Below are 13,218 nucleotides of genomic sequence, written 5' to 3'. Positions count from 1 at the left end.
ACATGGGGACACGTATGGGGCCACTTGGGGACAGGCTGCGGGGACGTGGGCACGTGGGGGGACACACGTCACGGGGACACGTGGGGACATGAGGGGACACGGGGACACGGGGACACACAGGGGAACGAAGAGACGCAGGGGGACGCCCTGGGGACAAGGGGACGCCGCAGCCATCGTGGGTGACGTGGGGGTGGTGGCATCGCCTTGGGGGGCAGCGGGGCCCGGGGACAGCAGAGGGGACGTGGGACGTGGGGTGGCCGCGTCACCGTGGGATGACGGGGAGGGGGGGGACACGGGGACAGCGGGGCGGGTGAGGACGGGGTGACACCCCGGGAGGGTGACAGCGTGGGGACACTGAGGTGACACTCACCGTGGCCGGGGATGACGGCGATGGCCTGAATCTCCCAGGTGGTGATGGAGTCGGGGAGGAGCACCGTGACCCTGGGGACACGGGACACGGGGACATTGGGGCATGTGGGGACATGGGGGACGTGGGGGGACATGGGGACATGGGGACATTGGGGCATGTGGGGACATGGGGACATGGGGACATGGGGGGATGTGGGGGATGTGGGGGACATGGGGGACATGGGGACATGGGGACATGGGGGATGTGGGGACATGGGGACATGGGGACATTGGGGCATGTGGGGACATGGGGGACATGGGGGGACATGGGGACATGGGGACATGGGGGATGTGGGGACATGGGGGACATGGGGGGACATGGGGGGACATGGGGGACGTGGGGACATGGGGGACATGGGGACATGGGGACATTGGGGCATGTGGGGACATGGGGGACATGGGGGGACATGGGGACATGGGGACATGGGGGGACATGGGGGGATGTGGGGACATGGGGACATGGGGACATGGGGACATGGGGGGACATGAGGGGACATGGGGGGACATGGGGACATGGGGGGACATGGGGGACATGGGGGATGTGGGGGACATGAGGGGACATGGGGACATGGGACGTGGGGGGACATGGGGGACATGGGGGGGTGGGGGGGTGGGGGACATGGGGACATGGGGACATGGGGGATGTGGGGACATGAGGGGACATGAGGGGACATAGGGACATGGGGGGGTGGGGGACGCGGGGACGCGGGGGCGGCGGGGGGGACGCGGGTGTCCCCGGTGTCACCTGCTGCTGTCGGGGCCGAGGCTGCGCCACATCCAGCTCTCGGGGAAGAAGCTGCGGGAGGGGACCGGCCCCTCCCCCTCCCCCCTCCCCCCTCCCCCTCCCCCCAGGGCTCATCCCACGGCTCCGGGAACAGCGCTGGGACCGCGACACGGGGGACACGGGGACACGGGGGGACACGGGGACACGGGGGGACAGGGGGACACGGGGACACGGGGGACAGGGGGACAGGGGGGGACACGGGGACAGGGGGGCACGGGGACACGGGGACAGGGGGACACGGGGGGACGGGGGGACACGGGGGGACAGGGGGACACGGGGGGACATGGGGACATGGGGGGACACGGGGACACGGGGACACACGGGGACATGGGGACACACGGACACACAGGGGGACACGGGGGGACACGGGGGGACACGGGGGGGACATGGGGGACAGGGGGGGACATGGGGGACACGGGGGGACAGGGGGACACAGGGGGACATGGGGACAGTGGGGGACAGTGGGGGACAGGGGGGGACAGGGGGACAGGGGGACACGGGGGGACAGGGGGACACGGGGACACGGGGGGACAGGGGGACACGGGGGGACACGGGGGACACGGGGGACATGGGGGACAGGGGGGGACATGGGGGGACACGGGGGGACAGGGGGACACGGGGGGACATGGGGACATGGGGGGACACGGGGACAGGGGGACACGGGGACACGGGGGGACAGGGGGACACGGGGGGACATGGGGACATGGGGGGACACGGGGACACGGGGACACAGAGACACGGACACACGAGGACACACAGGGACACACGGGGACATGGGACACACGGACACACAGGGGGACACAGGGACACGGGGGACACATGGGGACATGGGACACACGGACACACAGGGGGACACAGGGACACGGGGACACACAGGGACATGGGACACGGGGGGACACGGGGGGACACAGGGGGACACAGGGACACGGGGACACACGGGGACATGGGGACACGGGGGGACACGGGGGACACGGACACACAGGTGACAAGGGTGACACAGGTCACGTGTCACATGGGGTCACACAGGTGACATGGGTCACAGAGGTCACACAGGGCACATGGGGTCACACGGGGTCACACAGGGTGACCCCCCCCAGGGATCCCCCCCCCAACCCCTCCCAGTGACCCCCCCCCACGGCCCCCACCCCTCACGACCCCCCCCCAACCCTCCCGTGGGCCCCCCATGGGCCCCACAACCCCCCCCCCCCCCACGGCCCCCCCCCGCCCCCTTCCCGTAACCTCCCGTGTCACCCCCCGTGTCCCCCCATCTCCCCCATATCCCCCCCATGTCCCCCCATGTACCCCCTTGTCCCCCCATCTCCCCCCATGTCCCCCCCATGTCCCCCCATGCCCCCCCATGTCCCCCCATCTCCCCCCATGCCCCCCCCATGCCCCCCCCCCATGTCCCCCCCATGTCCCCCCCCATCTCCCCCCCATGTCCCCCCATCTCCCCCCATGTCCCCCCCATGCCCCCCCCATGTCCCCCCATCTCCCCCCATCTCCCCCCATATCCCCCCCATGTCCCCCCATGTCCCCCCATATCCCCCCATGTCCCCCCATGCCCCCCCCGTGTCCCCCCCATGTCCCCCCCATGTCCCCCCCCATGTCCCCCCCATATCCCCCCATGTCCCCATGTCCCCCCATATCCCCCCATCTCCCCCCATTTCCCCCCATGTCCCCCCCCATGCCCCCCCATCTCCCCCCATGCCCCCCCGTGTCCCCCCATGCCCCCCATGTCCCCTCAAGCCCCCCCCATGTCCCCCTATATCCCCCCATGCCCCCCATCTCCCCCCATGTCCCCCCCATGTCCCCCCATGTACCCCCTTGTCCCCCCATCTCCCCCATGTCCCCCCCATGTCCCCCCATGTCCCCCCCCATGTCCCCCCATCTCCCCCCATGTCCCCTCATGTCCCCCTATGCCCCCCCATGTCCCCCCATATCCCCTCAAGCCCCCCCCATGTCCCCCTATATCCCCCCATGCCCCCCCATCTCCCCCCATGTCCCCCCCCACGTCCCCCTATGTCCCCTCATGTCCCCCCCATATCCCCCCCGTGCCCTCCCGACAACCTCCCGTGTCGCCCCCCATGTCCCCATGTCCCCATGTCCCCATGTCCCCCCATGTCCCCATGTCCCCCCATGTCCCCCCGTCCCCCCCGCGCCCCTCACCTCGCGCCACCCCCGCGGCCCCCCCGCGCCGTGCCCGCGCGCGCCGGCAGCAGCGCAGAAAGGCCTCGCGACACCCCCCGGCCTCGGGGACCCTCCGGGCGCGTTGGGGACACGTCACCCGCAGCGGCAGCGCCCGCGCCCCGTCCCGCAGCAGCGCCCCGCCACCGCGTCACCCCCTGCGCGCGGGGACACGTCACGGGGGGACACGCGGGGACACGGGGGGGACACCACGGGGGGACACGGGGACATGGGTGACACTACGGGGACACGGGGGGCACTGCGGGGGACAGGTGGGTGACAACCACAGGGACACACGGGGACAGGTGGGTGACACCATGGGGACATGGGTGACACCATGGGACAAGGGTGGCACCATGGGGACACACGGGGACATGGGTGACACTACGGGGACACGGGGGGCACTGCAGGGACAGGTGGGTGACACCACAGGGACACATGGGGACAGGTGGGTGGCACCATGGGGACATGGATGATACCATGGGACAAGGGTGGCACCACGGGGACAGGTGGGTGACACCATGGGGACACATGGGGACATGGGGGTGACACTACAGGGACGTGTGTGACACTGTGGGGACACGGGCATTGGTGGCATTATGGGGACACACGGGGACAGGTGGGTGACCCCATGGGGACATGGGTGACACCATGGGACAAGGGTGGCACCACGGGGACATGGGGGTGACACCATGGGACACACAGGGACATGGGTGACACTACGGGGACACAGGGGGCACTGTGGGGACAGGTGGGTGACACCGTGGGGACACACGGGGACATGGGGGTGACACTACGGGGATGGGGGTGACACTACGGGGACGTGGTGACACTGTGGGGACGTGGGCATTGGTGGCATTATGGGGACACACGGGGACAGGTGGGTGACACCATGGGACAAGGGTGGCACCACGGGGACAGGTGGTGACACCACGGGGACACACGGGGACATGGGTTACACTGGGGACACAGGTGACACTGTGGGGACAGGTGGGTGGCACCATGGGGACACACGGGGACACGGGGGTGACACTACGGGGATGTGGGTGACACTGTGGGGGACATGGGCATTGGTGGCATTATGGGGACACACGGGGACAGGTGGGGGACACCATGGGGACACAGAGGGTGGCAGGGGGACACGGGGACGCAGAGGGTGACAGGGGGACGTGGTGACACAGAGGGTGACAGGGGGACGCGGGGGACACTCACCCGTCTCCAGCAGCTCCCGCAGCCCCGGGGAGCGACGGGGGCGGGGGGGGGGCGAGGGACACCCGGGGGCTGGGGACGGGGACACTGTCACAGGGACACCCCCCCATGTCCCCCCCTGTCCCCGTGTCCCCACATCCCCCCATGTCCCCATGTCCCCCATATCCCCCCATGTCCCCATGTCCCCCCCTGTCCCCCTGTGTCCCCCCCTGTCCCCATATCCCCCCATGTCCCCCAATGTCCCCATGTCCCCATGTCCCCCCATGTCCCCCCGTGTCCCCCCATGTCCCCCCCATGTCCCCATGTCCCCCCGTGTCCCCATGTCCCCCATGTGCCCCATGTCCCCCCCACGTCCCCCCCATGTCCCCATCTCCCCCCATGTCCCCCAATGTCCCCCCATCTCCCCCAATGTCCCCCACGTCCCCCCCACGTCCCCCCCATGTCCCCCATGTCCCCATGTTCCCATGTCCCCCCGTGTCCCCATGTCCCCCCATGTCCCCAATGTCCCCCATCTCCCCCCATGTCCCCATGTCCCCCCGTGTCCCCATGTCCCCCATGTGCCCCATGTCCCCATGTCCCCCCCATGTCCCCCAATGTCCCCATGTCCCCATGTCCCCCCGTGTCCCCCCGTGTCCCCATGTCCCCCCATGTCCCCCAATGTCCCCATGTCCCCCCGTGTCCCCCCGTGTCCCCATGTCCCCCCATGTCCCCCCGTGTCCCCCCATCTCCCCCAATGTCCCCCACGTCCCCCCCATGTCCCCATCTCCCCCCATGTCCCCCCGTGTCCCCAGGTCCCCATGTCCCCCCCACGCCCCCCCCCATGTCCCCCATGTCCCCATGTCCCCCATGTCCCCCCGTGTCCCCCCGTGTCCCCATGTCCCCATCTCCCCCCATGTCCCCATGTCCCCATGTCCCCGTGTCCCCCCTGTCCCCCCTGTCCCCGTGTCCCCCCTGTCCCCGTGTCCCCACTCACGCGGCCCCGGGGGGGGGTCGGGCCCCCCCAGCACCAGCCCGGCCGCCCTGAACATCCCCTCGGCGTCGGGGCCCCCCCCCGGGGCCGCAGCCCAAGTCGCTGCCCCCCCAAAACCCGCCTCCACCTGGGGGGGGGACGGGGACGGGACACACAGGGGTCACCCACGCCTGTCCCCGGGGGTCCCAAGGGGGGGGGTCCCCGAGGTGTCCCCAGGGACGACGGGGGACGTTGGGCCTCGTGTGTCGCCCGTTGGGGGTGCCCAGGTTTGGGGGGTGCCGGCTTTTGGGGGGGGGTCCCTCGGGGGGGGGGGGGGGGTCGCAGGGTTTGGGGTGCTGCAGTCGGGGGTCCCAGCTTTGGGGGGTCCCAGTTTTGAACTGCGGGGGGGGGGGTCAGGGTTGGGGGTCGGGGTTGGGGTTGGGGGTCAGGGTACCTGTGGGGGGCGCAGGCGGGTTGTGGTTGGGGGTCTGGGTTGGGGGTCGGGGTTGGGGGTCGCGGTGCCCGTGGGGGTCGTGGTTGGGGGTTGGGGTTGGGGGTCGCGTACCCATGGGGGGCGCAGGCGGGTTGGTGGTCATGGTTGGGGGTCGTGGTTGTGGGTCGTGGTTGGGGGTCGTGGTTGGGGGTCGTGGTTGGGGGTCGCGGTCGAGGGGCGCAGTTGGGGGTCGTGGTTAGGGGACGCAGTTGGGGGTCGCGGTTGGGGGTCGTGGTTGGGGGTCGCGGTTGGGGGTCGGGGTTGGGGGGCGCAGTTGGGGGTCGCGGCTGGGGGGCGCAGTTGGGGGGCGCAGTTGGGGGTCGCGGTTGGGGGGCGCGTACCCGGGGGGGGCGCAGGCGGGTTGGGGGTCGCGGTTGGGGGTCGGGTTTGGGGGTCGCACTTGGGGGTCGCGGCTGGGGGGCGCGTACCCGGGGGGGGCGCAGGCGGGTTGGGGGTCAGGGTTGGGGGTCGCACTTGGGGGGCGCACTTGGGGGTCGGGGTTGGGGGGCGCGTACCCGGGGGGGGCGCAGGCGGGTTGGGGGTCGGGGCTGGGGGTTGGGGCTGGGGGGCGCAGTTGGGGGTTGCGGTTGGGGGTCGGGGTTGGGGGGCGCGGTTGGGGGTCGTGGTTGGGGGTTGGGGCTGGGGGTCGCACTTGGGGGTCGGGGTTGGGGGGCGCGTACCCGCGGGGGGCGCAGGCGGGTTGGGGGTTGCGGTTGGGGGTCGGTGTTGGGGGGTGCAGTTGGGGGTCGCACTTGGGGGTCGCGGTTGGGGGTCGCGGTTGGGGGGCGCAGTTGGGGGGCGCACTTGGGGGTCGCGGTTGGGGGTCGCGGTTGGGGGGCGCGTACCCGGGGGGGGCGCAGGCGGGTTGGGGGTCGGGGCTGGGGGTCGGGGCTGGGGGTCGCACTTGGGGGTCGCAGTTGGGGGTCGGGGTTGGGGGGGCGCGTACCCGGGGGGGGCGCAGGCGGGTTGGGGGTCGGGGCTGGGGGTCGCAGTTGGGGGGCGCACTTGGGGGTCGCACTTGGGGGTCGCGGTTGGGGGGCGCGTACCCGGGGGGGGCGCAGGCGGGTTGGGGGTCAGGGTTGGGGGTCGCGGTTGGGGGTCGCAGTTGGGGGTCGTGGTTGAGGGTCGCGGTTGGGGGTCGGGGCTGGGGGTCGCACTTGGGGGTCGCGGTTGGGGGTTGCGTACCCGGGGGGGGCGCAGGCTGGTTGGGGGTCAGAGTTAGGGGTCGGGGCTGGGGGTCGCGGTTGGGGGTCGCACTTGGGGGTCGCACTTGGGGGGCGCGGCTGGGGGGCGCGTACCCGGGGGGGGCGCAGGCGGGTTGGGGGTCGGGGCTGGGGGTCGCGGTTGGGGGTCGCACTTGGGGGTCGCGGCTGGGGGGTGCGTACCCGGGGGGGGCGCAGGTGGGTTGGGGGTCGGGGTTGGGGGGCGCGTACCCGGGGGGGTCGTGGTTGGGGGTCAGGGTTGGGGGGTGCAGTTGGGGGTCGCGGTTGGGGGTCGCACTTGGGGGTCGGGGTTGGGGGCGCGTACCCGGGGGGGGCGCAGGTGGGTTGGGGGTCGCACTTGGGGGTCGCACTTGGGGGGCGCGGTTGGGGGGCGCGTACCCGGGGGGGGCGCAGGCGGGTTGGGGGTCAGAGTTAGGGGTCGGGGCTGGGGGTTGCGGTTGGGGGTCGCACTTGGGGGTCGCGGTTGGGGGTCGCGGTTGGGGGGCGCGTACCCGGGGGGGGCGCAGGCGGGTTGGGGGTCGGGGCTGGGGGTCGGGGCTGGGGGTCGCACTTGGGGGTCGCACTTGGGGGTCGCGGCTGGGGGGCGCGTACCCGGGGGGGGCGCAGGCGGGTTGGGGGTCGGGGTTGGGGGGCGCGTACCCGGGGGGGTCGGGGTTGGGGGTTGTGGTTGGGGGTCGCGGTTGGGGGTCGCACTTGGGGGTCGCGGCTGGGGGGCGCGTACCCGGGGGGGGCGCAGGCGGTGCCGCGGCTCCAGCTCCAGGAGGGCGCCGTCGGTGGCGCCCAGGGCCAGGGCGGCCGCGGGGGCCCCCGGCAGCGTCACCGTCACCGTCACCGTCAGCGGCGTCTGGGGGCGCAGCGGGGACCCCCGCGGGGACACCCCCACCCGCACCTGCCCCCCAGCACGCCCGCCCCACGCGTCACCCCACGGCGCCACCAGTGCTCCCGCTGCCCTCCCAGTGCACCCCCCCAGTGCCCCCAGTGTCCCCAGTGCCCCCGGTTCTCCCAGTGCCCCCCAGTCACCCCAGTCCCCCCAGTCTCCCCTCCCAGTCCCTCCCAGTCCCCCCCAGTGCCCCCAGTGTCCCCAGTTCTCCCAGTCCCTCCCAGTGCCCCCAGTCCCCCCAGTGTCCCCAGTCCCTCCCAGTCCCTCCCAGTGTCCCCAGTGCCCCCAGTCCCTCCCAGTCCCGCCAGTCCCCCCCAGTTCTCCCAGTGCCCCCAGACCCCCCCAGTGCCCCCCAGTGCCCCCAGTCCCTCCCAGTCCCCCCCAGTCCCCCCAGTGTCCCCAGTGCCCCCAGTGGCCCCCAGTCTCCCCTCCCAGTTCTCCCAGTGCCCCCAGTCCCCCCAGTCCCTCCCAGTCCCCCCAGTCCCCCCAGTGTCCCCAGTGCCCCCGGTTCTCCCAGTGCCCCCCAGTGCCCCCAGTGCCCCCAGTCACCCCAGTCCCCAGTGCCCCCCAGTCCCTCCCAGTCCCCCCAGTGCCCCCAGTGTCCCCAGTGCCCCCAGTCCCTCCCAGTGCCCCCAGTGCCCCCAGTGCCTCCCAGTCCTCCCAGTCCCCCCAGTGCCCCCAGTCCCCCCCAGTTCTCCCAGTCCTCCCAGTGCCCCCAGTCCCTCCCAGTCCCCCCCAGTGCCCCCAGTGTCCCCAGTGTCCCCAGTTCTCCCAGTCTCCCCAGTGCCCCCGGTTCTCCCAGTCCCTCCCAGTCCCTCCCAGTCCCCCCCAGTGCCCCCAGTCCCTCCCAGTGTCCCCAGTCCCCCCAGTGCCCCCAGTGCCCCCAGTCCCCCCCAGTCCCTCCCAGTGCCCCCAGTCACCCCAGTCCCCAGTGCCCCCCAGTCCCTCCCAGTCCCCCCAGTGTCCCCAGTGTCCCCAGTGCCCCCAGTCCCCCCAGTCCCCCCCAGTTCCCCCAGTGCCCCCAGTCCCTCCCAGTCCCCCAGTGCCCCCAGTGCCCCCCAGTCCCTCCCAGTCCCTCCCAGTCCCCCCAGTGTCCCCAGTGTCCCCAGTGCCCCCAGTCCCTCCCAGTCCCCCCAGTGCCCCCAGTGCCCCCAGTCCCTCCCAGTCCTCCCAGTCCCCCCAGTGCCCCCAGTCCCCCCCAGTTCTCCCAGTCCTCCCAGTGCCCCCAGTCCCTCCCAGTCCCGCCAGTCCCCCCCAGTTCTCCCAGTGCCCCCAGTGCCCCCAGTCCCTCCCAGTGCCCCCAGTGCCCCCAGTGCCCCCAGTGCCCCCAGTCCCTCCCAGTGCCCCCAGTGCCCCCAGTGCCCCCAGTCCCTCCCAGTTCTCCCGGTCCTCCCAGTGCCCCCAGTCCCTCCCAGTCCCGCCAGTCCCCCCCAGTTCTCCCAGTGCCCCCAGTGCCCCCAGTCCCCCCAGTCCCCAGTCCCCCCAGTGCCCCCAGTGCCCCCAGTCCCTCCCAGTCCCCCCCAGTGCCCCCAGTGCCCCCAGTCCCCCCCAGTCCCTCCCAGTCCCCCCAGTCCCCCCCAGTGCCCCCTGTGCCCCCAGTCCCTCCCAGTCCCCCCAGTCCCCCCCAGTGCCCCCTGTGCCCCCAGTCCCTCCCAGTCCCCCCAGTCCCCAGTCCCCCCAGTCCCCCCAGTCCCCAGTCCCCCCAGTGCCCCCAGTGCCCCCAGTGCCTCCCAGTCCCTCCCAGTGCCCCCAGTGCCCCCAGTGCCCCCAGTCCCCCCAGTCCCCAGTCCCCCCAGTGCCCCCAGTGCCCCCAGTCCCTCCCAGTCCCCCCCAGTGCCCCCAGTGCCCCCAGTCCCCCCCAGTCCCTCCCAGTCCCCCCAGTCCCCCCCAGTGCCCCCTGTGCCCCCAGTCCCTCCCAGTCCCCCCAGTCCCCCCCAGTGCCCCCTGTGCCCCCAGTCCCTCCCAGTCCCCCCAGTCCCCAGTCCCCCCAGTGCCCCCAGTGCCCCCAGTGCCTCCCAGTCCCTCCCAGTGCCCCCAGTGCCCGCAGTGCCCCCAGTCCCCCCAGTGCCCCCAGTCCCCCCAGTCTCCCCTCCCAGTCCCTCCCAGTGCCCCCAGTGCCCCCAGTCCCTCCCAGTCCCTCCCAGTGCCTCCCAGTGTCCCCAGTGTCCCCAGTGCCCCCGGTTCTCCCAGTCCCCCCAGTGTTCCCAGTCCCCCCCAGTGTCCCCAGCGCCCCCAGTCCCCCCCAGTCTCCCCTCCCAGTTCTCCCAGTCCCCCCAGTGCCCCCAGTGCCCCCAGTGCCCCCAGTCCCTCCCAGTGTCCCCAGTCCCCCCAGTGCCCCCGGTTCTCCCAGTCCCCCCAGTGCTCCCAGTCCCCCCCAGTCCCTCCCAGTCCCTCCCAGTGCCCCCAGTGCCCCCAGTCCCTCCCAGTGCCCCCAGTCTCCCCTCCCAGTCCCCCCAGTCCCCAGTCCCCCCAGTGCCCCCAGTGCCCCCTGTCCCTCCCGGTCCCCCCCCAGTGCCCCCAGTGCCCCCAGTCCCCCCCAGTCCCTCCCAGTCCCCCCAGTCCCCCCCAGTGCCCCCTGTGCCCCCAGTCCCTCCCAGTCCCCCCAGTCCCCCCCAGTGCCCCCTGTGCCCCCAGTCCCTCCCAGTCCCCCCAGTCCCCAGTCCCCCCAGTGCCCCCAGTGCCCCCAGTGCCTCCCAGTCCCTCCCAGTGCCCCCAGTGCCCCCAGTGCCCCCAGTCCCCCCAGTCTCCCCTCCCAGTCCCTCCCAGTGCCCCCAGTTCCCCCAGTCCCTCCCAGTCCCTCCCAGTGCCTCCCAGTGTCCCCAGTGTCCCCAGTGCCCCCGGATCTCCCAGTCCCCCCAGTGCCCCCAGTCCCCCCAGTGCCCCCAGTCCCCCCCAGTCCCTCCCAGTCCCCCCCAGTGCCCCCAGTCCCCCCCAGTTCCCCCAGTCTCCCCTCCCAGTCCCCCCCAGTGCCCCCAGTCCCCCCCAGTGCCCCCAGTGCCCCCAGTCCCACCTGGCCGTGGCAGGTGCTGGCCACGGGCACCCCCCAGCTGGCGGCCACCAGCTGCCCCCGGGCCTGGAAGAAGGCGACGAGACGGAGCCGCGGGGCCATGGCCGGGGTCACCGGCAGCGTCACCTCCGTCACCGTCCCCCGCGGGACGCTCTGCGCCGCCAGCAGCCGCCCCCGCGCCACCGCCTGCGCCCGGCACCACGCGTGGGACACGCGCCACGGCACACGCCACCGCACGCCACGCGGCACACGGGACACGGGACACGCCACGGGACACGGGACATGGGACACGGGACATGGGACACGCCACCGCACGCCACGCGGGACACAGGACACGGGACACGGGACACGGGACACGGGACATGGGACATGGGACACGGGACATGGGATATGGGACACGCCACCCGCATGCCACGCGGGACACGGGACACGGGACACGGGACACGGGACACAGGACATGGGACATGGGACACGGGACACAGGACACGGGACAGGCAACACGGGACATGGGACACGGGACACCGGACATGGGACATGGGACACGGGACATGGGACATGGGACATGGGACACACCACCGCACGCCACACGGGACACGCCACAGCACACGCCACGGGACACGGGACACGGGACACGGGACATGGGACACAGGACATGGGACATGGGACACGGGACATGGGACACGGGACATGGGACATGGGACACGCCACCGCACACCACGCAGGACACGGGACACGGGACACGCCATGGGACACGGGACACGGGACACGGGACATGGGACACACCACCGCACGCCACGTGGGACACGCCACGGCACACGCCACGGGACACGGGACATGGGACACGGGACACGGGACACGGGACATGGGACATGGGACATGGGACAGGCAACATGGGACACGGGACATGGGACACGCCACCGCACGCCACGCGGGACACGCCACGGCACACACCACGGGACACGGGACACGGGACACGGGACACGGGACACGGGACAGGCAACACGGGACAGGTGACATGGGACATGGGACAGGCGACACAGGACACGGGACACGGGACAGGCAACATGGGACATGGGACACGGGACATGGGACACAGGACAGGCAACACAGGACATGCAACACGGGACACGCCACGGCACACGGGACACGCGACGGCACGTGACGACACGCGACATGGGACACACGACACAGGACACGGGAGACGGGAGACAGGACATGGGACACGGGACATGGGACAGGCGACACAGGACATGGGATACAGGACATGGGACAGGTGACACGGGACATGGGACACGGGACATGGGACGTGGGACACGCGACACGGGACACACGACACGGGACAGGTGACACGGGACATGGGACACGGGACACGCAACGGGGGGGGTCCCAGGGGTGTCCCAGGGGCACTGGGGGGGGTCCCATTGGGGTCCCCGGGGGTTCCCGGGGGGGGTCCCATGGGCGCCCCGGGGGGTCGTGGGGTGCGGGGGGGTCCCTGAGGGGTCCCGGGGGGGGTCCCATGGGTGCCCCGGGGGGGGGCGGGGGGGGTCCGGGGGGGGGGGGGTGTCCCAGGGGCACTGGGGGGGTCCCACTGGGGTTCCCGTGGGGGGGGTCCCATGGGTGCCCCGGGGGGGGGCGGGGGGGGTCCGGGGGGGGGGGTGTCCCAGGGGCACTGGGGGTGTCACATTGGGGTCCCCGGGGGGTCCCGGGGGGGGGTCCCATGGGTGCCCCGGGGGGTCGTGGGGTGCGGGGGGGTCCCTGAGGGGTCCCGGGGGGGGTCCCATGGGTGCCCCGGGGGGTCGTGGGGTGCGGGGGGGTCCCTGAGGGGTCCCGGGGGGGGTCCCATGGGTGCCCCGGGGGGGGGCGGGGGTCCCGGGGGGGGTCCCATGGGCGCCCCGGGGGGTCGTGGGGTGCGGGGGGGTCCCTGAGGGGTCCCGGGGGGGGGTCCCATGGGTGCCCCGGGCGGGGGGGGGTCTCACCAGCAGGTGGTAGGTGCTGGGGGCCGGGGGGGGCCCCTCGTCGCGCAGCTGGAGCCGCAGCATCTCCCCGGGGCGCAGGGGCCCCCCCGGCCCCCCCAGCAGCAG

General features: G+C 73.0%; 1 protein-coding gene across 1 annotated transcript; it reads right to left on the bottom strand.

The window, feature by feature from the left end:
• Window positions 1-369: 369 nt before the first annotated feature.
• Window positions 370-13,212, bottom strand: LOC134509441 (complement C3-like). The gene is made up of 8 exons (XM_063321978.1): window positions 13,114-13,212; window positions 11,141-11,323; window positions 7,972-8,139; window positions 5,559-5,682; window positions 4,589-4,657; window positions 3,359-3,534; window positions 1,154-1,288; window positions 370-441 (listed from the first exon to the last, which is right to left on the bottom strand). Exons 1-6 carry the CDS (start codon window positions 13,174-13,176, stop codon window positions 3,473-3,475), a joined length of 669 nt encoding a protein of 222 aa, XP_063178048.1. The 5' UTR covers window positions 13,177-13,212; the 3' UTR covers window positions 370-441; window positions 1,154-1,288; window positions 3,359-3,472.
• Between the last annotated feature and the right edge of the window lie 6 nt (window positions 13,213-13,218).

This window comes from Chroicocephalus ridibundus, unplaced genomic scaffold, assembly GCF_963924245.1.
Source record: "Chroicocephalus ridibundus unplaced genomic scaffold, bChrRid1.1 SCAFFOLD_830, whole genome shotgun sequence".
NCBI classification, from domain to species: Eukaryota; Metazoa; Chordata; class Aves; order Charadriiformes; family Laridae; genus Chroicocephalus; species Chroicocephalus ridibundus.
This window is presented reverse-complemented; position numbering and strand designations above follow the sequence as displayed.